We start from the raw sequence: 22,416 nt of genomic DNA, 5'->3' as shown, positions 1-22,416 counted from the left end.
TATTATATGAACATGGTGTCACTGGTAATGGAATGTTCGCACCAATCAAGAGAGCATGTGTCACAGTTTGACTTTCTTTCTCTGGCAGATTATAGACATTACTTGTCATTTACTCTGTCACTTCTGCGAGGCTGTTGATTGTTGCCAATCCATAATTGATGTTTGAAGGTGATGCTGCAGTGCCTCCTTGAACTGCTACAGTCATTGGGGTGTAGGATTGCCAGCAGTGCTGATAGGAAGGGAATTCTAGGATTTTTGATGCAGATTGTGTATTTTCAAGTCCGTGGTTTATGACTTGGCAAGTAGTATTGTTTCCATTGTATCTGCTATCCTTGTCCCTTCTAAATGCTAGAGGTTGTGGATTTGGAAGATGCTGTCAAAGCTGACTTAGTTAGTTGCTGCAGTGATTTTTTTTTTAGATGCTGAGTCCTGCTGCTGTGCAATGGTGAAGGAAGTAAATGTTAAAGATTGTGGATGGGGCACCAATTTAGCAGGCATTTGATGGTGTTAAACTTAAATGTGAGAACTACATCCTTCTGGGCAACTGGAAAATTTCCGCAATGCTGACTTGTTGCCTTGTAGACCGTCGCCAGATATTGGGCAGACAGGATGTGAGTTGGTTGCTGTAGAATTCCCAGCTTCTGATGTGCTCTTGCAGCCATATGTTTTACATGGATGGTCCAGTTCACTTTCTGGTTAGTCGTTTCCAGCATGTTGACAGGGGAATTTAGTTAAGGTAATGCCATGAATATCCTGGGCTGATGGTTAGATTCTCTTTTGTTTGAGATGGTCATTGCCTAGCACTTTTTTGTAGTGTGATTATTAGTTGCTATTTATCAGTCTAAGCCTGGATATTGTCCACATTTTACTCCATGTGGAAATAGGTGCTTTTGGTATCTGACAAGACACCAGAGATAGTCAGTATTGTGCATTCATCAAAGAAAATCCCCATTTCTAATCTTAGGATGCAAAGAAGATCATTGAAGCAGCTGCATATGTTTGAACTTAGGACATGACGATGAGGAACTCCAGCAGTGATGTCTTGTGACTAAGATCATTATTATTCAACAACCATGACCACCTTCCTTTGTAGATGTTATTGCTAGGCCGTTTGTCACTTTTGAGCAGAAGTGGATGCTGATGGACTTGAAATCTGGAGATCCTAGTTCAAATATCACCATGGCAGATGTTGGAACTAAATTCAACAGAAAAATCTGAAGTTAATAGTCTGATCGTGAAATCGTTGTCAGAGAAACCTGTCTGGTTCACTAATGTCCTTAGCTGTGACTCCAGGCAGTGTAGATGGCATGTATCTGCTCTCTGAAATGGCCTAGCAAGCCATTCAGTCGTATCAACCACTTGAAAAGGGGAAAAAAAACAAAACTGGGTAAATCACCTACCATTGACTAAGACATTGGAATTGACAACAAAATATACAACCCTGTTGATCTTGCAAAGTCATCCTTGCTAAATTCTGGGACTGGTGCCAAAATTGGGACAACACTCGTATAGACTAGTCAAGCACCAGCATGATAGTCATACTCACAGAACCTTTTTACGTGCAATGTCCCAGATAATGTCACCTTCATCCTTGAGTATAGCCTATCATGTCAGCAGAACCACCCTGGCAGAGGTGGCAGCATAGTGGTAAACATTCAGATGGGAGCTGCTTCAGGAGTGTATATATAAGGAGTGTGGACCATCTGGGTCAGTGGTAGACAGGTAAATCCCTCTGGAGACTACATTCAGCACCCATATCATCCTCAGTGCTTCCTCTGTATGCTGTTCAAGTTGGAGTTGTACTACTCCATGTTGAACAACATTAGGAGGAACCGCTGAGGATTATATGGGTGCCAGATGTAGTCTCTGGAGGGAATTCCTTGTCCACCACTGACTCAGGTAGTGTGGCAACGAATAACATGTCATCCTCACTAACCCCCCCCCACCACCACATTGAGAATACTATCCATTTTGTATGGCACTGTGCTAAGTGGAATCAACTTCAAAGAGTTCTACTATCTCGAGACTGGGCAATTTTGAGGGGTAGTGGGCCATCTTAGTTGAATTGTACTCGCAATGTGATGTGCAATCTGATATCCCAGCATATCCCCCACTCAACCATTACTGTCAAGCCGGGGATAAACCTTGGTTCAGTAGGCTGTGTGCAGGAGGGCATGCCAGGAGCAACACTAAGCCTATCTAGAAATGAACTGTCAACCTGGTAAAACTATACAACATGGCTACATGTGTGCTGAATAGAATAAGCAACAAGTCCTGATCTAAGCTCTGCAACCTGCCACATTTAGTTGTGAATGGCTTCCTGGTAGAGGAAACAGTTCCACAAATACATCATCCTCAAGGGTGGGGGAGCTTAGTGTATTAGTGTAAAAAAAAAACTGAATTGTTCACAGCACTTTTCATTAGCAAAGTCTTTGTAAAGCCTCCGAAATCTCCAGCATCTGGATGGCAGCCTTCAGCTAATTTGATTCACCCCACATATATCCATAAAAAAAGTTGGAGGTACTGGATGCTGCAAGCATAAAAGGCATTCTGATAATTAATCCTGAAGACCTGTTCTCCAGAATTGCCATACCTTTAGCCAAGCTGTTCTGGTACAGCTACAGTACTGGCATTTGTCCAACAATGTGCAAAATTTGCCAGGACGTCCTTTACAATCCTGCCCTGCCCAGCCCAGCCAGTTCCTACGACTTCATCAGTGAAGTGATGGAAGTGCTCCATTAACTATGTTATCGAGCAGCAATTGCTTAGCAGTAACCTGCTCACTGACTCTCAATTCGGATTCTGCTCGTGCCCCTCTGCTTCTCCAAACGTGGATAATGTAGTAGAGATGAGGGCGAGAGTTATTGCCCTTGACATCAAGGTTACGTTTGACCATCTTGTCGTAGCTAGGAGCTCTGGCAAACTAGTCAGAATCGTTGGAATATTTTCCACCAGTTGGAGACATTCCTGGTGAGTGGACTCTGGTAGTGATATTGTCATAGAGAATTCACCAATTAATGATTGGCAGTTAACGGCTGCACTTTGTTTATATTTTAAACCAGTCACATTGACCATCACTGGATTTTGGAGTGAGGTTATTTGATGATTTCAAACTTTGTTGTATGGTAAAGGTAATAAGTGTTACAAACTGAAGGTTGGCTGCAGTAATTTTAAGCATGATGCATCCCTGAAACATTGTGACAATAATAGTGTAAGTTACTGAATACCTGATACATATTCTGTTTTTGATAGAGTTTCTAATGTCAACAGAAGCCGATTCAAAGATGGCTGCAGTTGAGAAAGGAGATAAGGCTGAAGGAACAAAGAGGAGAAATAAGCCTGACAAGTCTTCCACTATTGAAGAAGAAAAAGGTGAAAAATTGGAGAGTGAAGAGGAGGATGAGGAAGAAGAGGAGGAGGAAGAGAGGGGTAAAATACAAATTTGTACAATGATTTTTAACATTTTGAAATCAAATTCCATTTATGGGAATAAAAACCAAGTACTGAAGAAACTCCAATTTGGTAACATTTGTGGAGAGAGACAGTTTATGCGTCAAGTCCAATCTGCTGCCTCTTCTGGATTCCAACTTGAACTGTCTAACTGCTTCTCTCTACAGGTGCTACTAGCCCTCCTGAGTTTCTCCAGCACTTCCAGTTTTTATTTCAGATCTGCAGTACTTTGCTTCTGTTTACAGGAATACTTATTTTGATGTTGCAGTGGGATTACTGGAAAGAAGTCCCATCGTAGAAGGGAAAAGAGAAAAGAAAAAAGTGGAAAGACTGACTTTACAAGTGACACCATCTGCAAAAGAGACATTTAGTATTCCCGAAGGTAAATATTTTAAAGCTTTGTAGTTATTGCCTGGATTTTTGTTCTGAGCTTTCAACATCATTGAATTTTGGTGATTTGAAGAACTTGCTCAACAATGTGGCCTGTGGTAGAGAGATGCATGGTAGATTGAAAGGCTTTAACTCCTTTGATGCTCTTTAATACAGCATATAGAAATACAAATCCTAGAACTATAGCGAAGAAGGCTGCAGTATGCAGTTGGAGTTCTGCTTTTACCATTTGGGACACAAGAAAAATAAGTTATCATAAGTCAGTGTTGACAAGCAAAGCTCTTAATATCATGGACTTACGTAGAAATCACTGACCATTTGCTACTTTCTCATTAAACTGTGGACATTGCACCATAGTTCTTTCCTTTGCTCTGAAGAGGTTCATTGCATAGGTGATTGCCACAACCACAGTGCAAAACATTGGCCACCTGAAAATATTGGCAACAAGCTGAGATTTAATTTGTCACTTGGCACAATATCCATCTCGTTGGAATGATTTCATTTGGTACATGTTTGCTGATGGTCAGTCCTTGAGATGTAAGGTCTTCCACATATGAAGTTGACACTTCCATGAAGGGACCTTGCATATTCACATCTTTTGGCAACCTGTTGCAGCCACTGATCAACATGATAATGTGTGTCAACCCGTAGGTGGTGCTGCTACTTCTCTTGGTTTTTTTTTAAACTAGTTACTGATGCCCAGGAGCCAAATGGACTATTCTTGTTCCTAATTATATGATCTACTTTTGACATCAATGAATAAAACCTCGGATGCTGCTCCTCTTTAAACCTGCTCTGTTAATTAATAATGCATATAATACCCAGGTCCCTGTGCTCCTGCATCCACTTGAAAATTGTACTCTTTAATTTTATTGTCTCTTTATTCTTCCTACTGAAATTAATTGTTTCACAGTTCTCTGCATGAAATTCTTATTTGCTACATCTGTCAATTCCACTAATCTATCCTGTTGAAGTTATGCCTTGTACACCAAAGTCCAATTCATGTGTATATATCATGAAGAGCAAGGCAATGGTCTTAACACTGACCACTGGGGAATTCCAATACAAGTCTTCCTGCAGTCTCAAACCATCCATTAACTAATACTGTTTCCTGTCCTTTAGTGTATTTTGTTTTTTTTTTTCGTTTTTACCCCCACACTACTGCCTAACTGCGGTAGTGCTTATTTATTTTTTCCCCAGCACCCATGTTGTATGTGTGCAGGTGTGAGACACATCAGTGCATTTTGTTTCTGTGAGCAACAATGATGGAACATATTGAACACTTTAGTAGGTCATCCCTTACAGCAGGGTACTGAGCGCACAAACTTGGAAGTTATTCTTGTGTTTAGATTTGCTTCTGAAATCGGTTTGTATATTTTTTTTGCCAAATGGGGAAGAAAAGAATTTCCAATTTTTAAAAAATCTTGAGCATTTCATCAAATTTTATATTCTAATTTCTACAGAACATAGAACAATACAGCGCAGAACAGGCCCTTCAGCCCTCAATGTTGCGTCGACCTGTGAACTATTTTCAGCTTGTCCCTCTACACTATCCCATCATCATCCATGAGCTTATCCAAGGATTGTTAAAATCTCCCTAACGTAGCTGAGTTAACTACATTGGCAGGTTAGGGTATTGCATGCCCTTACCACTCTGCAAAAAGAACTTACCTCTGACATCTGTTTTAAATCTATCACCCCTCAATTTGTAGTTATGCCCCCTCGTACAAGCTATCGACATCATCCTAGGAAAAAGACTTTCACAGTCTACCCTATCTAATCCTCTGAGCATCTTGTATGTCTCTGTCAAATCCCCTCTTAGCCGCTGCCTTTCCAATGAGAACAGACCCAAATCTCTCAGCCTTTCCTCATAAGACCTTCCCTCCAGACCAGGCAACATCCTGGTAAATCTCCTCTGTGCCTTTTTCAATGCTTCCACCTCCTTCCTGAAATATGGCGACCAGAACGCTTCAAATATTCCAAGCGTGGCCACACTAGTGTTTTGTATAGTTGCAGCATGATATTGCAGCTCTGAAATGATTAACAGCATTGTCAACCTGTGCGGCAACTTTCGGGGATCTATGTACATAGACTCCAAGATCCATCTGCACATCCACACTACCATGAATCTTTCCATTGACCCAGTACTGTGCCTTGTTGTTCTTACCAAAGTGCATCACCTCACATTTAGCTGCATTGAACTCCATCTACCATGTCTCAGCCCAATTATGCAGTTTTTCCAAGTTCCCCTGCAACGTTCTTTCACACTGTCCACTACTCCACCGACTTTAGTGTCATCTGCAAATTTACTAATCTGTCCACCTATGCCTGAGTCTAAGTCATTTATAAAAATGACAAACAGCAGTGGTCCCAAAACAGATCCTTGTGGCACGCCACTAGCAACCGGACTCCAGGCTGAATACTTTCCACAATAGGGTGTAAGTTTGCTCGCTGAGCTGTAGGTTTGATATCCAGATGTTTCATTACCTGGCTAGGTAACATCAGTGGCGACCTCCAAGTGAAATGAAGCGAAGCTGTTGTCTCCTGCTTTCTATTTATATCTTTCTCCTGGATGGGGTTCCTGGGGTTTGCGGTGATTTCATTTCCTGTTTGTTTTCTGAGGGGTTGATAGATGGCATCTAGATCTATGTGTTTGTTTATGATGTTGTGGTTGGAGTGCCAGGCCTCTAGGAATTCTCTGGCATGTCTTTGCTTAGCCTGTCCCAGGATAGAGATGTTGTCCCAGTCGAAATGGTTTTTTTCATCCGTGTGTAGGGCTACGAAGGAGAGAGAGAGTCGTGTCTTTTTGTGGCTAGCTGGTGTTCGTGTATCCTGGTGGCTAACTTTCTTCTTGTTTGTCCTACGTAGTGTTTGTGGCAGAGGAGATTTACCAGAATGTTGCCTGGTCTGGAGGGAAGGTCTTATGAGGAAAGGCTGAGAGATTTGGGTCTGTTCTCATTGGAAAGGCAGCGGCTAAGAGGGGATTTGACAGAGACATACAAGATGATCAGAGGATTAGATAGGGTAGACTGTGAAAGTCTTTTTCCTAGGATGATGTCGATAGCTTGTACAAGGGGGCATAATTTTGTAGATGACCTTGGTTTTGTCCATGGGCTGTACTGGGTCTTTTAAGTTTGTTAGTTTTTGTTTGAGAGTGTTGGTGGGTTTGTGTGCTACTAGGATTCCGAGGGGTCTTAATAGTCTGGCTGTCATTTCTGAGACTTCTTTGATGTATGGTAAGGTGGTTATGGTTTCTGGCTGTGTTAGGTCTGCTTGACGTGGTTTGTTCTTGAGGAATCTGCGCACTGTATTTTTTGAGTATCAGTTCTTCTCGAATACGTTGCATCGGCAGTTCTCTGTTTTCCGAAGTTCGTCTGTGCTATAGTGTGCGGTGGCTCGTTGGAATAGTGTTCTGATACAGCTTTGTTTGTGTATATTGGGATGGTTGCTGGTGTAGTTAAGTATTTGCTGAAAATGCGTTGCTGGAAAAGCGCAGCAGGTCAGGCAGCATCCAAGGAACAGGAGAATCGACGTTTTTGGCATAAGCCCTTCTTCAGGAATGAGGAAAGTGTGTCCAGCTGGCTAAGATAAAAGGTAGGGAGGAGGGACTTGGGGGAGGGGCGTTGGAAATGCGATAGGTGGAAAGAGGTCAAGGTGAGGGTGATAGGCCGGAGTGGGGTGGGGGCGGAGAGGTCAGAAAGAAGATTGCAGGTTAGGAAGGTGGTTCTGAGTTCGAGGGATTTGACTGAGACAAGGTGGGGGGAGGGGAAATGAGGAAACTGGAGAAATCTGAGTTCATCCCTTGTGGTTGGAGGGTTCCTCGGCGGAAGATGAGGCGCTCTTCCTCCAGCCGTCGTGTTGCTATGGTCTGGCGATGGAGGAGTCCAAGGACTTGCATGTCCTTGGTGGAGTGGGAGGGGGAGTTGAAGTGTTGAGCTACAAGGTGGCCTATCACCCTCACCTTGACCTCCTTCCACTTATCGCATTTCCAACGCCCCTCCCCCAAGTCCCTCCTCCCTACCTTTTTATCTTAGCCTGCTGGACACACTTTCCTCATTCCTGAAGGAGGGCTTATGCCCGAAACGTCGATTCTCCTGTTCCTAGGGGCCAGGCACCCCAACCACAACGCCATAAACAAACATACATTAGATTTAGATGCCATTTATGAACCTCTCAGAAAATGAACAGGAAATGACATCACCACAAACCCAGGAACCCCGTCCAGGAGAAAGATATAAATAGAAAGCAGGAGACAACAGCTTCGCTTCACTTCACTTGGAGGTCGCCACTGATGATGTTACCTAGCCAGGTAATGAAACGTCTGGATATCAAACCTACAACTCAGCAAGCAAACCTACACCCTAAACCTCAACCTGAGCTACAAACCTTCACAGAACTTGCAAAAAGCTTCCACAATATTCAGAACATCCTTCCAGCTGGATGTTTGTTTGTTTGTGTGTTTGTCTGCCTGCCTTGGACCAGTGTATGAATTTAAGGGCAAAGTCCAATTCGACATAATGGATTTTTCTTTTGTTTTCTTCAGGTAGAGGCACAAAGCTGGGAGAAATTGAGAGGATACAATATTTCATGGGCAAAACTAAGGCCGAAGATCTCAAATCCCTTCACAAAATCTTGTATAACAGGCCAGGTTCGGTAAGATCAAAATATTTAGTACTTGGGGTTCATCAATTTAAATACCTGCTGTTGGGCAAAAGCAAAATTTGCATTGCTTTTCAGAGTATCGCTTTTTTTGAACATGGGAGTAAAGTTAATTAGTGATACTAATTAACTAAGCATTAACGAATTAACTAATAATGATACTAAGCAAAAATATGCTATTTTTGTGAGAGGAATTTTGCTTTTCCTGAAGAGGCAAGCTCTTTTACAGAGATGCAAGTCATTGGACATAATTGTGCACATGTAGTAACAGTCAGACATTTGCAAAATTTGTTGTAATTCCTTATTGCTGTAAACCTTCTAAAAACATCATTTCCGGTCTTCCAACAACGACTTGAAGCAGAATTAAACTTGAAGCAGAATTAAAACATTTCATTCTGGAAAGTTACATAACTTTAGCCATGACTAAAGTGTGTGGAAATGAAAATAAATGGTGTCAAGAGTCTAGCCTTGTTTCAAATTTATACTCCTAAAATATGAAAGTTTTAATTGGTTATTAGGTGGAAATTGCATGTTTACAGCTGATGGAGTGCATATTATTTGAGGAATACTCTTAACTGCTATAACCTCAATACCAATCATTGATAAAAATGGCTTCCGAACTATTAATCGTATTCTGTGACATTGTTTATTTATAATATTTTTTGTAATCAAATCAGTCCACACCACAAGTTTGGTTTGTTATAAATGTATTCAAAAAGTGGAATGGTACCGGAGGCAATCTGGATCTCTTATAGCTAAGAGTTGACTAACTTGCCTGAAATTCACATGCTGTTTCAGGAGGGATTATGAATCAAATATGCTGTTCTTCCCTCACAACTCAAAGGGGCTGAGGCTCATGATTAACTCATCATAGACTGAGGATCAAGCCAGACATTGCGAGTCTGTCTCAGCAACTCATCAGTTGACTGGTTATCTTTTGTTTGATATACTTAGTTTATGGTTAGTATTTCCTGTAAGTGACTTTTTAAGTCTTGTTAGTTTGCTACAATCTGTTTTGTTTATATTGAATTCTTTCCAGCTTGCCACATTGAAAAGAAACATTCGGCTGTTTGCTGGGTTCTCCTTTGAAACTGGCAGTGAGCAGCACAAGAAAAAAGAAGAGGTATTGAAAAAGTGAGTGACTGACTAAGCATTTTCCTCACCTCTTACACTCTCTACCAAGAGCTTAACTTGTTTCTGTGTTGCTTGTTAACTAAATTATTTTTCAAATACTTTTCAACTAGCTACCTATTTTGTAGTCTTTTATAATCAAGATGTATGTAGGAAAATAAGAAGAGACAAAATAATATTTACATCTTCAGAGATGAGAAGGGTTCTTAAATGGTCAGTAAAAGAATGATTAATGTTTGCTTACTATGTAACAAGATCACCTTCTGGAGAACAAATTGGTCATGTGAAACCCTGGATGACCAAGGAGTCTAAGAAATTACTTATTTTCTTCTCCCTATTTGACCAGAATTTGAGTCTTTTGATATTCTGCTGGGTTAAAAGGTGGATCCTGTTTGGAGTGAAATAGGCTTGAAACATCAACTTAGCCATTGTCAAAAGAGACGAAGCAAAGTACAGCATCAGGACATTATTGTGAAGACTGAGGAAAATCTTGTGTAATGGGGACTACATTCCATGTCACTTTTTTTATTTTGTGAATATCGGGAAGTAGCTAGTTGCCCCTTTCTTGAAATAGAGATTATCAAGTCTGATATTAAGTCATTCACTACCGATCATCAATGGATTTTGTGTATACTTAATAAATTGGTAAAGTGCAGTGATCCTGGTAGTAGAGAGATGTTGCTGATTGACAGGAGTAGGTCTGGTCGGGATAGTCTTTGGTTCTCCGCTACTTAAGATCATATTAATAGATTTGATCCGAAACCTATCCAATTGCTAAAATAGTGACTGCCAAAGGAAGCCATGTTACCTATATATCCAAAACCATGAGTCAGTACTTTTAAGTCCTGCTCAAACTATCAAACTCCAATCTGATCAGATTTTGTACAAAATGTTCAGTTTGGTCACAGCAAGGGAGTGTTCAAGCTCAGAGCACTGTTTAGAGGAGAACCACACATCTGATAATTTTTTTTTCTTACCTTGAAAGGAAGTGCCTGATTACTGACTACTTAAGATTTCAAAAAGTTGGGGAGTGGAGATAAAAACAGAAGTTTGGAAGACTTCAACCAGAGAATAAGAAAGGTGAGGGTGGGGGATTATTGCTATTAACAGGACAGATAATCTGGCACTCCTTCTAAAATAGTGATGAAAAAGTGGGGTAGTGAAAGTCAAGCCCTGGTATCAATTACGAAGAAATTGAATGAGGTGAAAGTGAAATTCTAGTGTTCTGTTGTGGAATGATGAGCTCAATGACCAACTTCATCCATATTTGTCTTGTGAACTAGCACTGCACTTTAATGTCTTATGAAAAGTAGGGAGTGGAAAAGATTGTCTGCGTGCAATACCAATTGAATGTTCATTCGAGAATAATGGCAAAACGTCTTTTCTATTTACAGGCCAGAAACTAATGCACTAAACTGTACTGTTCAAATTTTTAAAATTCAATCTGGGGTGTGGGTGTTGCTGGCTGGCCAGCATTTAATGTCTATCCCCAGTTGCCCTTGAGAAGGTGGTGATGAGCTGCCTACTTCAACCACTGTAGTCCATGTGCTGTATGTAGATGCACAATGCCCTGAGGGAAGTATTCCAGAATTTTAGCCCAGCGACTGTGAAGAAGCAGTAATATTTTAAGGTTGCTGAATGCCAGGGAGGGGAATTTGCAGTGGTGATGTTCCCATGTATTTGCATGTGCCCTTCTAGATGGAAGTGCTTGTGGGTTTGGAAGGTGCGAACTAATGACTTTTTTTAACTGTGATGCAGCTTGTAGTTAGTACCAGCATGGAACACTGAGTATCAGTGTCTGAGGGAGTGGATCAACTAGATTGCTTTACCTTGATGGTGTCAAGCTGCTTGTGTTTTTGGAGCTGCAACCACCCAGGCAAGTGGGGCATTTTTCATTACACACCTAACTTGTGTCTTTTAGATGTTAAACAGGTTTCAGGGAGTCAGGAGGTGAGTTACTCCAGTATTCCTTGCCTCTGATCTGCTTATGTAGCCACTATATTTGTATGGTGAGTCTAGTTGAGTTTCTGGTCAATGGTTAGCTCCAGCATGTTGTTGGTAGGGGATTCCATGATCTTCACACCATTGAATGTGAAAGGTGGTGATTAAATTATCTCTTACTGGAGATGGTCACTGTCTGGCATTTGTGTAGCGCAAATGTCCCTTGCAACTTGTCAGGACGAGCCTGGACATTGTCCAGATCTTGTTGCATTTGAATGTGGACTGTCTCCGTCTCTGAGGAGTTGTGAATGTTGCTTAAAATTGTATAATTATTGGCAAACATCCCCATTTCTGACATTGATGGTTGGAATGTCATTAGTGAGGCAGCTGAAGATGGTTGGACCTCAGATGGTACCCTGAGGAACTCCAGAGTTGTCCTGGAACTGAGGTGACTGACCTCCAGCTACCACAACCATTTTCTTATAGGTCAGACATGACTCTATCAACAGCAGAGTTTGCGTGCTGATACCCATGATTCAAGTATGCCACGGTTCCTTTGCCAAATTTGATGAAATGCAGACTTGATGTGATCAGCTGTCACTCATCTCTGGAATTCAGCTCTTTTGAACAAACATGGACAAAAGCTGAATTGAGGTCAAGAGCAGAGTGATTTTGATGGAACCCAAACTGGATGTCATTGAGTGGTGTATTGCTGAGCAGTTGCCGCTTGATAGTATTGTTGATGATACCTGCTGTCACTTTTACTGATGATCAAGCAGTAATTAGCCATTTTGGATTTGTCCTGCTCTGTGCCCATGTAAGTCCTTTGGTATCTACCTGACAATGTGGAAAATTGCAGTGTTGTGACTGTATTTGCCTCAGCCAAGCTGTTCCAGTACAATGTTCTGGAGCACAATTTTTCCGTACTGTTGTTGGAATGTGGTGAAGGCACATAGTCTTTGCAATATCCAACCATTTCCTTATGTCACTTGGAGTGAATTGAATTGGTTGAAGATGTAATGCTGCGGACCACTGAGATGGATCATCCACTGGCACTTTGGCTGAAGATTGCTGTGAATGCTTCGGCCTTGTCTTTTGCATTGATTGTTGGGCTTTTCCGTCATTGAGAATGGTGGTATTTGTGGAGCCGCCTCCACTGAGTTGTTGAACTGTCTACCACAGGATGTGGCAGGACTGCAGACTTTAAATCTGACCTGTTGGTTTTGGGATCACTTAGCTCTGTCTATTACTTGCTGCTTATGTTTGTTGCTAAATCTTCTAAAAAATTGTTTGTTTTCTTTTTGTCCCCCATGATTTTAGGAATCCAATTTCGGTGCTAAAGGTTATTTGTACTGTCCTGGATCTGGAGAGAAAAGGCACTAAAGATGAAATTGTGTCAAAAATTCTGAATTTCCTTATGAAACCCAAAGCATCTGGCAAGGTTGAGATTTTGAAATCCAATTCTATTTATGTATGCTTGTGTAAAAGTCAGCCTGAGACTTTTGGTCATAAGTTTTCATTTACCTCATGTAAACGTTTACCATAATTTTTCAGAGATCAGACTGCATTTATAAACAATAAGATTGTCAGTACAGAAAAAAGATCTTCAGCCTATTGCTTCAACACCAGTCAAAAGCAAATGCCTAACTATTCCAATCTGATTTCCCAGTACTTGCCTCACTGCCTTGTTTGCCTTGGCATTGCTGGTACACGTCTAAATAGTATTTGTGTATGAGGGTTTCTGTCTTTGCCACTTTCTTTTTATGACAGTGAGTTCCAAAGTCTGACTACCCTTTGGGTGAAACATCTTTTCCACACATCTCCAAATCTTCTGTCCCTTGAATCAACGCTCCTGGTCATTGATCCCTTTATCGAGGGGAAATTTTTGTTTCCTATAAACCCTGTGTATATTTCTCAATTTTATACATCTTGACCACATCATCTTTTCAATCTCATCTGCTCTGAGAAAAAACTACTCCAGTCTATCCAGTCTCCTATTATAATTGAAACATTGCCCATGTGCATCCTTGTGGATCTTCTCCAGTGCTCTAACTTGCTTCCTAATAAGTGGATTCTACGCTTAATACTTTTAGCTGTGGCCTAACCAATATTTTATGTAGTTCACTGCTCTTAAACATCTGTGCATAAACTAATAAAGGTAAGTATCCCATTTGCTGCCTTAATCACTTTTCTCTACTTGCTGTCATACCTTAAGGGACTGGTGTACATGCACACCAAAGTCCATTTAATCCTTGATACTTCCCAGGACCCACTTATTCATCATGTAATCCCTTGCCTTGTTTTCCTGCTCAAGACTATCACCTTTCATTTATCCAGATTGAATTTCATTTGCCTGTTTATATGTAGTGTAAGGCTAACTCTATTATTTACTATGCTGTTTACCACACCATCACTTCTTCTTTTATTGCCTGCGAACTTGCTGATCACCTCTCTTACATTTGAACATTAATAGATTATATAAACCACGAACAGAAAGGGCTCCCTGTAGGACCCTAATGGAAACTGACCATGTCACAAAAAGGTCCCTCAACCATCCCGTTGCACTGGGTCCCATGGGCTATTAACTTTACTATCAGTCTCCCATGTGGGATTTATCAATGCTGAAGTCCAAATAGATTACAGCAAAAGCATTGTCTTCATCTACACATTTGATACCTCTTCGGAAAATAAAATCAGTTTGGTCAGACATGACCTCCCCTTAGCGAAACGATGCTGACTGTTCTTGATTCATCCCTGCCTCTACAAATGCAGAAAAGTTTTATCCCACAAAACTGTTTCCAATAGTTTTTCCACCGCCAAGGTTAGCCTGACTAACAAATAAGAACAGGTCAAGTTACAGATGCAAGCAGGAAGCTTTAATTTTTACACCAATTCTAGCCAGTTGACAAACCTAACTGGTGCCAAATGATAAATCAAATATAACAGCTCAATTTAAAACTGAAGTTATAGCAGTCACTGGGAAAACTTATAATTGTCTAGTGACCCGTGAGCTTGTTTTCACGAGAATGGTAAAATATATCCAATAAATAGAAAAGCTTTGGAATAAATTCACCAGCATAACAAAAGTGAGCAAGTGGCCTTAGCTGGAGAAAACATCAGCAGAACAATTTAACAAGCATTGACAATATTATCACCAGTGGGACCATCTGACTTGATGTCCCCCAAGAAGCAAAGAAAGATGAATTCAGAATTTAATGCAGATAGTGCACAGGATTCACGAAAAGGCACGATTTAAAATAGACAGTGAAATTTCTGATTCCTGACTATCACTTGATAAAGTCAAGTTCCACTGTTTCTTCATCAAACATCAAGTGAAGAATACATATGGTTGAAATATTAATCAAGTTCCACATGCTAGCAAAATAGTCTGCTGAGATTGGTGGAACAAACCATCCTTTTCTTAAAAAAAAACAACCACAAGAGTGTGTTCAGTGATTCCATCTTATGGAAAGTGGCACAAATTACAACCAACTGATATTGAAGAGTAAAACTCTCCCAACAAAAATTTCAGAAAGATGCTGTCATCAACCTTTTTATAAGAAGCTGGACAGATGAATGCAGTTTCAAGAAATGAATCAAAGTGGTCTGGAATTATAAATTTTTATTAAATTTATTTTTAGATTCTGTTTTGCTGATAGCTTTAACCATTTTCCTGATTCCTAGGAGAATCATAGACTGCAGCATCTATGTCCCTCCATTGCAGCTTCAGATGTCTTGGAGGCTATTATCTGAGCACACCAAACGTTTTTTCAGTCGCAAGTACCATTTTTAAATAGTTGTTGATCGTAGCTCTTCAGAGGAGATGTTAATCAAGGTCTGTCTGCTTGTTCAGTTTGTTGGGAGTGGATGGCACTTTCAGAGAGCAGGTAGTTTTTTTTGATATCCTATTCAACATTCCTTTCTAAATTTCAATTTCTTCCTCCATGTGAACTACTAAAAACTGTTCAGATTAACTGATGGTGAATCTCATTTTGCAGAATCTCTTGGACTAGGCTTCCTGCTTTGGCGCATTTGGAAAATTGTGCCAGAACATGCTCGAAATGAAGCCATTTTAAATTAGTGTCAAATTTCTGCTCAAAACATTTGCATAACTAAATGAAAACTCCTCTGTGAGCTGGTTCATTTAGGCAGTCTTCCAGAACTACACTATTTTACTCTTCAATACAAATGAATGCATTTTTAAAAGCTCCCCATGGCTCACTTCAGTTTTTCATAGTTACCTAGTCTTTTAAAAATGAAAACACCAGCTCCTAAACTGGGTTTTGTAATCTTGTATGCAGCATGGTTCTATGTCCTGAAGTTTATAATGTTCATAACATGCCATTTATTATAGCTAATTCAGATGATAAAATTGCTCACACTGTGCGTGTGAGCAAACTGTTGAAGCACTCGCACCTTTTGAGGTATGATTTTGATAAATCTCTTCATAAATTAATCCTGTTTAAATATATTTATTCATGTATATATTTTCCAGTCATTACCAAAGCCTAAAAAAAAACGTCAAAAGGGTGGAAAGAAAGACCATAGCAGCTCTGGGTCCAAGAAAAAATCCAAGGCTGCAACCTCAGAAGAAATTCTCACAGATGAGTCCAGCAGTGAAGAGGAGAAGAAAAAGGAAAAATATTCTGATGAAAGTGATGCAGAGGAAGAAGTGGAGGTTTGTGTTGTTTGTCTTCGACACAGTGGGTACTAATTGCTTATAGACGAGTCAACTATCTGCAGAGCAGATAGTTTAGCTTTTTATTGTAGAATCTGATCTTTTAAGCTAGATGCTACTTAGTTTAAAAGTGATTAAATTGCTCTCTCTCTCTCTCTAACTTAAAGCACTATTTGTAACAATCATTCATAATTCTTTCTAACTTTTGATGGTTAATATAATTTAGCTTTCTTTTCACCATACCATCAATCCTTTCTCTCATTACATTATTTTAATTGTCTTGAACTGATTCATGCTTTCTCTGACTAGGCTATTCCAATCTCCTAATTCTGTTACTCTTTGATTCTTATCACCTGTCTCATATGAACTGCTCACTATTTGCTGATGAAAATTGTCAACTTTTTGTAATTTTGAGAACTTTAAAAAAAGATAGAAACTCTACTAAAGAAAGTGGAACCAACGCAACTTGTTCAAATTTTCCTCAAGATTCCTTGGTCTTTACACTATTACAATGACTATGCTGAAAGCTGTGACCTGTCTTTTTGCTCACTGCTCTGATGAAGAGTCATATCAGACTCGAAATGTTAACTGTTTCCCACTCCACTGGTGCTGCCAGACCTGCTGGGTTTCTCTAGTATTTCATTTTTATCCCTGGCCAGTCTTCATTATAACATTGTTGCAACCAGTCACTTTGGTACCAAATATTTTCACTCAAAATGACTGTGTTTGTTTTCGTTAGCACTCAGTCTAACCAGAAGGCTGTGATTTGATATTAGGGTGCCTAAGGCATATCAGATATTTTTTTCTGACAGAATGAGAAGTCCTCGTGCTGTTTCAGTGACTTGAAGTGGTTAATTAGAGGATGAAAATTTATTTGGTAACATTATCTATTTGAATATGCAAGATTATTTAGTTTCCACTGTTTAAATCTTGGATCATAATGCACTATTCCATTTAATATGTCAGTTAGTTCTTCCTTTTGCTACTTAACCAAATTATTTTTCACTCATCTCATACTGAATTCTGGCTGCAACTTTTGTTTAGGTTCTTCTGAATCGTGTTACATTTCCTTTCATTTTACCTTTTTTTTTCCCTTTTTCAAAAAAAAATCACTGAGGAGTTAAAGGTGCTGCTGGCAGGCCAGCAACTATTTCCCATCCCTAGTTGCCTTTCAAAAGTGGTGGTGAGCTGCCCCCATGAACTGCTGCAATGCATGCTCTGTAGATTGAACCACAATGCTTTTTGGGCAGGGAATTCCAGAATTTTGACCCTGCAACAGTGGAGGAACAGTGATATTTTTCCAAGTTCAGGTGGTGAGTAGATTGGAGGGAACCTTTGCTGGTGGCAGTGTTCCCATTATTATCTTGTCCTTCTGGATGGAAATGGTTGAGAGTTTGTAAAGATATTTTGACTTTCTGCAGTGTATCTTGTACATAATACACACTGCTACTACTGAACGTTGATGGTGGAAGGAGTGGCTGCATATGGATTTGGTGCCACATTGGATTGATGCCAGCATTACAACTGTACTTCTCTCTGAGAGAGGCAAGTTCTGGAGCATAAGTCTTCAGTACAGAGTTGTTATGATGTTATCAGGGCTCATAACCTTTGTAGTATCCAGTGCCGCCTCCTGTTTCTCTATCAAATGGAGTGAATTGAAGTGGCTGAAGACTGATATCTGTGGTGTTTGGGACCACTGGAGGAGGTCATGGTGGATTGTCCACTAGCACTGCTGGCTGAAGATTGTGTGAATGTTTCAAACTTACCTTTTGCACTAATGTGACTCTTTCATTTGAGGATGGAGATCTTTGAGGAGCTTCTTCCCCCAGTGATTTATTTTAATTGTTCATGATTAGATGTGGCAGGACAGGAGAGCTTGGATCCGATCCATTGTTTATGGGATTGCTTTGCTCCTTCTGCACTTAGCACCAGGTTGACACTTCATTATTAGGTATGCCTTGAGGATGTGGTGCTGGAAAAGCACAGTAAGTCAGGCAGCATCCTAGGAGCAGGAAAATCAACGTTTCAGCCAAAAGCCCTTCATCAGGAATTAGCTGTGTCTGGTGCAGCTACTGGTAGGCTGTCCTACATTCCCCATTGAACCATTGATTGTAATGATTAAGTCGGGGATATGCCAGGCCATGAGGTTGCAAATAGTGCTGGCAAATATTATTTTACTGCTATGGATGGCCCACAATGTCTCATTGATTTCTTGTCTTTCTTTGCTAGATCTGTTTTGAAGTTTGTCTCATTTAGCACCGTGATGGTGCCGTACAACACTGAGGTTATTCTCAACGTAAAGGTGGAACTTTGTCTCCACAAGGACTGTGTGGTGATCACTTTCAACAATAGTGTCATGGACAGATGTATCTGCAGTTACAATTTGAAAAGGATGAGGTTGTGTTTTTCCCTCAGTTGGTTTCTACACCACCAGCCGGAAGCTCAGTCTAGCATCTGTGTTTTAGGACCTGACCAGCTGAGTCAGTGGTGCTGCTGCTGAGCCACTCTTGGTGCTAGACATTGAAATTTCCCACCATAGAGTATGCTTTGCCTGCTTGCCACCTCCAAATGTTGCTCAACATGGAGGGATGGTGGTACACAGTAATTAGCAGGTTTTTTTGCCCATGTTTAACCTTGAGCTACGAGGACTCCCAGGGCAGCTCCTTTCCACGATAATGTAATCTCCTGGATGTAGTCTACCTCGTTTGGATGCTAGCCATGTCAGGATAATGTTCTGACTACTTTTATGTTTCTGACTGGTGCAATTAATGATTTTCAGTAAGTGCCAGTTAAAGATCTGTTTCATTTTTAAGTTGCTCAAAGCTCTTGTTAATTGAATCAAAACACAATGAAAAATAATTAAGTTAAAATCTCCATAGCTCAATGTAGTATTGTTAGAAAACATTGTAAAGCTGTAGAATACAAACACAACAGTGAACCACAACCGGCACTGAGAAATAAAGAAAAAAATAGAAAATCTGTTTTCTTTTCTCTTCCAGCCACCTAAGAAAGCATCTAAAAAAGAGAAATCAACATCAAAAGGTGTTCCTAAAGGCAAGAAAGGACAAAATACTAAAGCAACAAATGTGAAAAAAGCTGACAGCAGCACTGCAAAGAAAACTCCAGCTCCTGCCAAGAAGGGTAGGTACATAATTATCCAATGCTGTGACTGTAGCAAACAATACATTAATGACCAGAGGGTACTGTAATTCTGGGATGTTGGTTGAGAGGAAAATATGGTTTCCTGGAAAAAAGGTCTTCATTGTTTAAGATATGTTCTTTTAAATCACTCCACGGTTACTGAGGCATAGCTTGCAGCTTCTAAAACCAAAGCAACAATCTCCATTTTCCTAATGTCAACTCTTGTCTTTCTTGCTTCCCCCTTCATCTTTCCCACCACCTTTTCTCTTCCGCCCGCTGCCTGTCTCCCCTCTCCCGACCCAAATACGAGAGAGGAAGGCAACCGTCTTGTGGTTTCATTTAAAACTGAAAATCTGAATGCATACAAATAGCTTACTGTACCAGAATGTTTTAGCAAATATTTTTACTGACTGTTGTTCTCATTAAAGTGAAAAGGGATTTATTTTGTAAACAATGGACAAACATTCTGTTCTGCATCAATATTGCATCAGTTATGTAGGTTAAGATATGGGATGAAACTTGTATGGGACCTCATTCCCATGCCTGATTTTTAAGAGTTGTCTCCTATATGTGAGTCAATTTGCCACAATTCTTCTCTCTCTCTCCTTTTATGACTTAAATTCAGTTGCTGAGCATTATTGATTCGTAACTGGCAGGAAGAAACTGCGCTGTCCTTCATGCCGCGCTGAAAATTGAATCCAGATCTCGTAAATAAAAGAATAGTATTCAACAGTTCCCGTTTAATGTAATTTTGTTCCCTAGACATGGGCAGTGGCGTTAAAAAGGTGGCTTCGATTGGGAGGCTAGCTAAGAGTAAGTAAATCTTTTTAAATATCATCTTACATGCAGACCAAAATTATGTGGGGAGAATTTTTTTGTTAAAAATTAGTGTAGGAGAAAGGTGCTATAAAACATTTTGTGGAGTTCTCCTGTTAAAAAGTTTTAAAAATAAAGGCAGATCTAGGATATCATTGTATACATCAAACTGAAACTCTTCCTGAGATAAAGAATAAATAATACTGGGAAAACCTAACTCGTTAACCAATATCCTTTCTATTTAACATCCATTTAATTTTGTAATGTGGCAGAAACTGTCAATGGTATAGATGTACTGAGCCAAGTAGCCCCCCTCCATATGCAATAGATTTCTTGATTCTGTGATTTGGTTTAAATTTTAATGTTTGCCAGTAACAAGGATCTTCAATGACCGAGTGAGTGTAACCTTCCATTGAGATACCTTGTCAAAATGTATGGTGTCACATCACTTAAGAATTTGCCACAAGTGATCTCGTCACCCCGGTCATAAGAAACTAGTCCTCTTGTAGGTTTAATCTTGTCTGTTTCCATTTTGACACTTTAACAAATGTTTATTGCAATCAGGTGATTAGTATTCTTGTTTAAAGCCTGACATAAGAGAGATTCTGTCATGATATTCAGGATTACTCTCTCCTACCTAATATGTCAATCAGACAAAAGGCCATCTCTGATCACTTCCTTGTTTCATTCATCATTTTCTTCCCACTTCCACATCTCAATCTTACTTGAGAGGCAAGAGTGACTGGTCTTTTAATAGCAAGGCAGCATTTGACTGTGTGTCATCAATAAGTCAGTAAAATTTGAAGTCACTGACAACAAAAATCTCTTCATTGGTTAGAGCCAAAGAACTCTGCTGTAGAAGTTCCTTAGTGTAGAGTCCTGGCCCAGCCACCTTCAGCTATTTCATCAGTGACCTTCCAGCTCTCCAGTGAGAAGTAAACAGTACCAATTGTGACTTCTCAGGTACTGAAGAATTCAATGTCCATAAACAGTAACATTTTGCCTGGTACTTGTCAGCCCAAGTCAATGTTACTTGTCATTTATATGCGGTGAATGACCATCAACCCTTGATATTTGGCTGGATCAGTTTAGCTGAATAAATACAGTGGCTAGACAAGCAAATCAAAGACTAGGAATTCTGCCAGTAACTTGTTGCCTCATCTCTAGTACCTCTTTATTCAACTATGGGATGAGGGTATCACTGACTAGACCAGCATTAATGGCCCCCTCCATTAATTGTCCAGAGGGACAGTTAACAGTCAGCCACATTGCTGTGGGTCTGGAGTCACATGTAGGCCATACCACGTAAAAGATGGCAGATTTCCTTCCCTAAAGGACATTAGTGAACCAGAAGGGTTGTTCACCATCTAGAAGACACAGATCAGGAGTGTTACAGAATACCTTCTACTTATCTGGATATTGCAGCTCCAACAACACTTGAAGTTTGACACCAACCAGCACAAAACAGCTTGATTGGCACAGTTCACTACCTTCAATATTCCTTCTCTCCACCAGTGGTGCAAAGTGGCAGCAATATGTTTTCATTCGCAAAATGCATTGTGTCAACTCTTCAAGCATCCTTCTCAATTCTGGAACACCCCTCCTAACCGCACTATGGGTGTCCCTATGTCTTTGGACTGCTGTGGGTGAAGGTGACTCCACCTTGAAGACAAATGAAATAATACCAAATGCTGACTTTGGCTGTGATGTAATATTTCATATGTCATTTTTTTAATCCACCCAGTCAGACTGCTTTCAAATTTGCAAACATTCCTGTAGCTGCTGATTTACACAACCATACTCTGTCCATCTCCTTTTCATCTTATCTCCCAAATGTCATCTCTAGTTTTCCATGAGGACCCCCCACCCCCACCCCATTTTTCTTGCAAACTGTCACCCCAATTCCACTTTACCTTTTCTTTTTATCCAAATTGATGTCCAAAGACATGTTTCCTCCCTAAATCAGTGACCATCTTCCCCAGCTCTTCATGTATTAATTACCCCAATCAGATGTCCCCTCCTGGCACAGTACCTGAAATTCTGTTTCTCCAAGGTGAGAGAATACCTTTCTGGTTCCTCTTGACTTTTCACATTTGACCATACCATTCATCAAGTGTGTCAACTGTTATTACCTGGCTGGAATTTTTCTTGCCTGTTTATTCTTGATCTAATTGTATTCAGAGTATCATTTGCAATAACTTTTTTTCTGA

At 40.2% G+C, this 22,416-nt stretch overlaps 1 protein-coding gene across 3 annotated transcripts in view; it reads left to right on the top strand.

Annotated features, from left to right (window-relative positions):
• Window positions 1-22,416, top strand: part of dek (DEK proto-oncogene) — a 35,355-nt gene that overhangs the window by 5,370 nt on the left and 7,569 nt on the right. Inside the window, exons 2-9 of one of the 3 annotated variants that reach the window (XM_072560900.1) lie at window positions 3,271-3,429; window positions 3,719-3,832; window positions 8,384-8,493; window positions 9,539-9,633; window positions 12,892-13,012; window positions 16,067-16,249; window positions 19,249-19,390; window positions 20,153-20,203. In XM_072560900.1, the coding sequence (XP_072417001.1) occupies window positions 3,285-3,429; window positions 3,719-3,832; window positions 8,384-8,493; window positions 9,539-9,633; window positions 12,892-13,012; window positions 16,067-16,249; window positions 19,249-19,390; window positions 20,153-20,203 (961 nt within the window). In that variant the 5' untranslated portion in view covers window positions 3,271-3,284. Of the gene's footprint in view, window positions 1-3,252; window positions 3,430-3,718; window positions 3,833-8,383; window positions 8,494-9,538; window positions 9,634-12,891; window positions 13,013-16,066; window positions 16,250-19,248; window positions 19,391-20,152; window positions 20,204-22,416 lie in introns of all 3 variants that reach the window. The other 2 variants (XM_072560899.1, XM_072560901.1) reach the window with 2 other exon arrangements.

This window comes from Chiloscyllium punctatum, chromosome 41 (genome assembly GCF_047496795.1).
Source record: "Chiloscyllium punctatum isolate Juve2018m chromosome 41, sChiPun1.3, whole genome shotgun sequence".
NCBI lineage: Eukaryota > Metazoa > Chordata > Chondrichthyes > Orectolobiformes > Hemiscylliidae > Chiloscyllium > Chiloscyllium punctatum.
The sequence above is the reverse complement of the archived record's forward strand: the minus strand, read 5'-3'. Positions and strand labels throughout refer to the sequence as shown.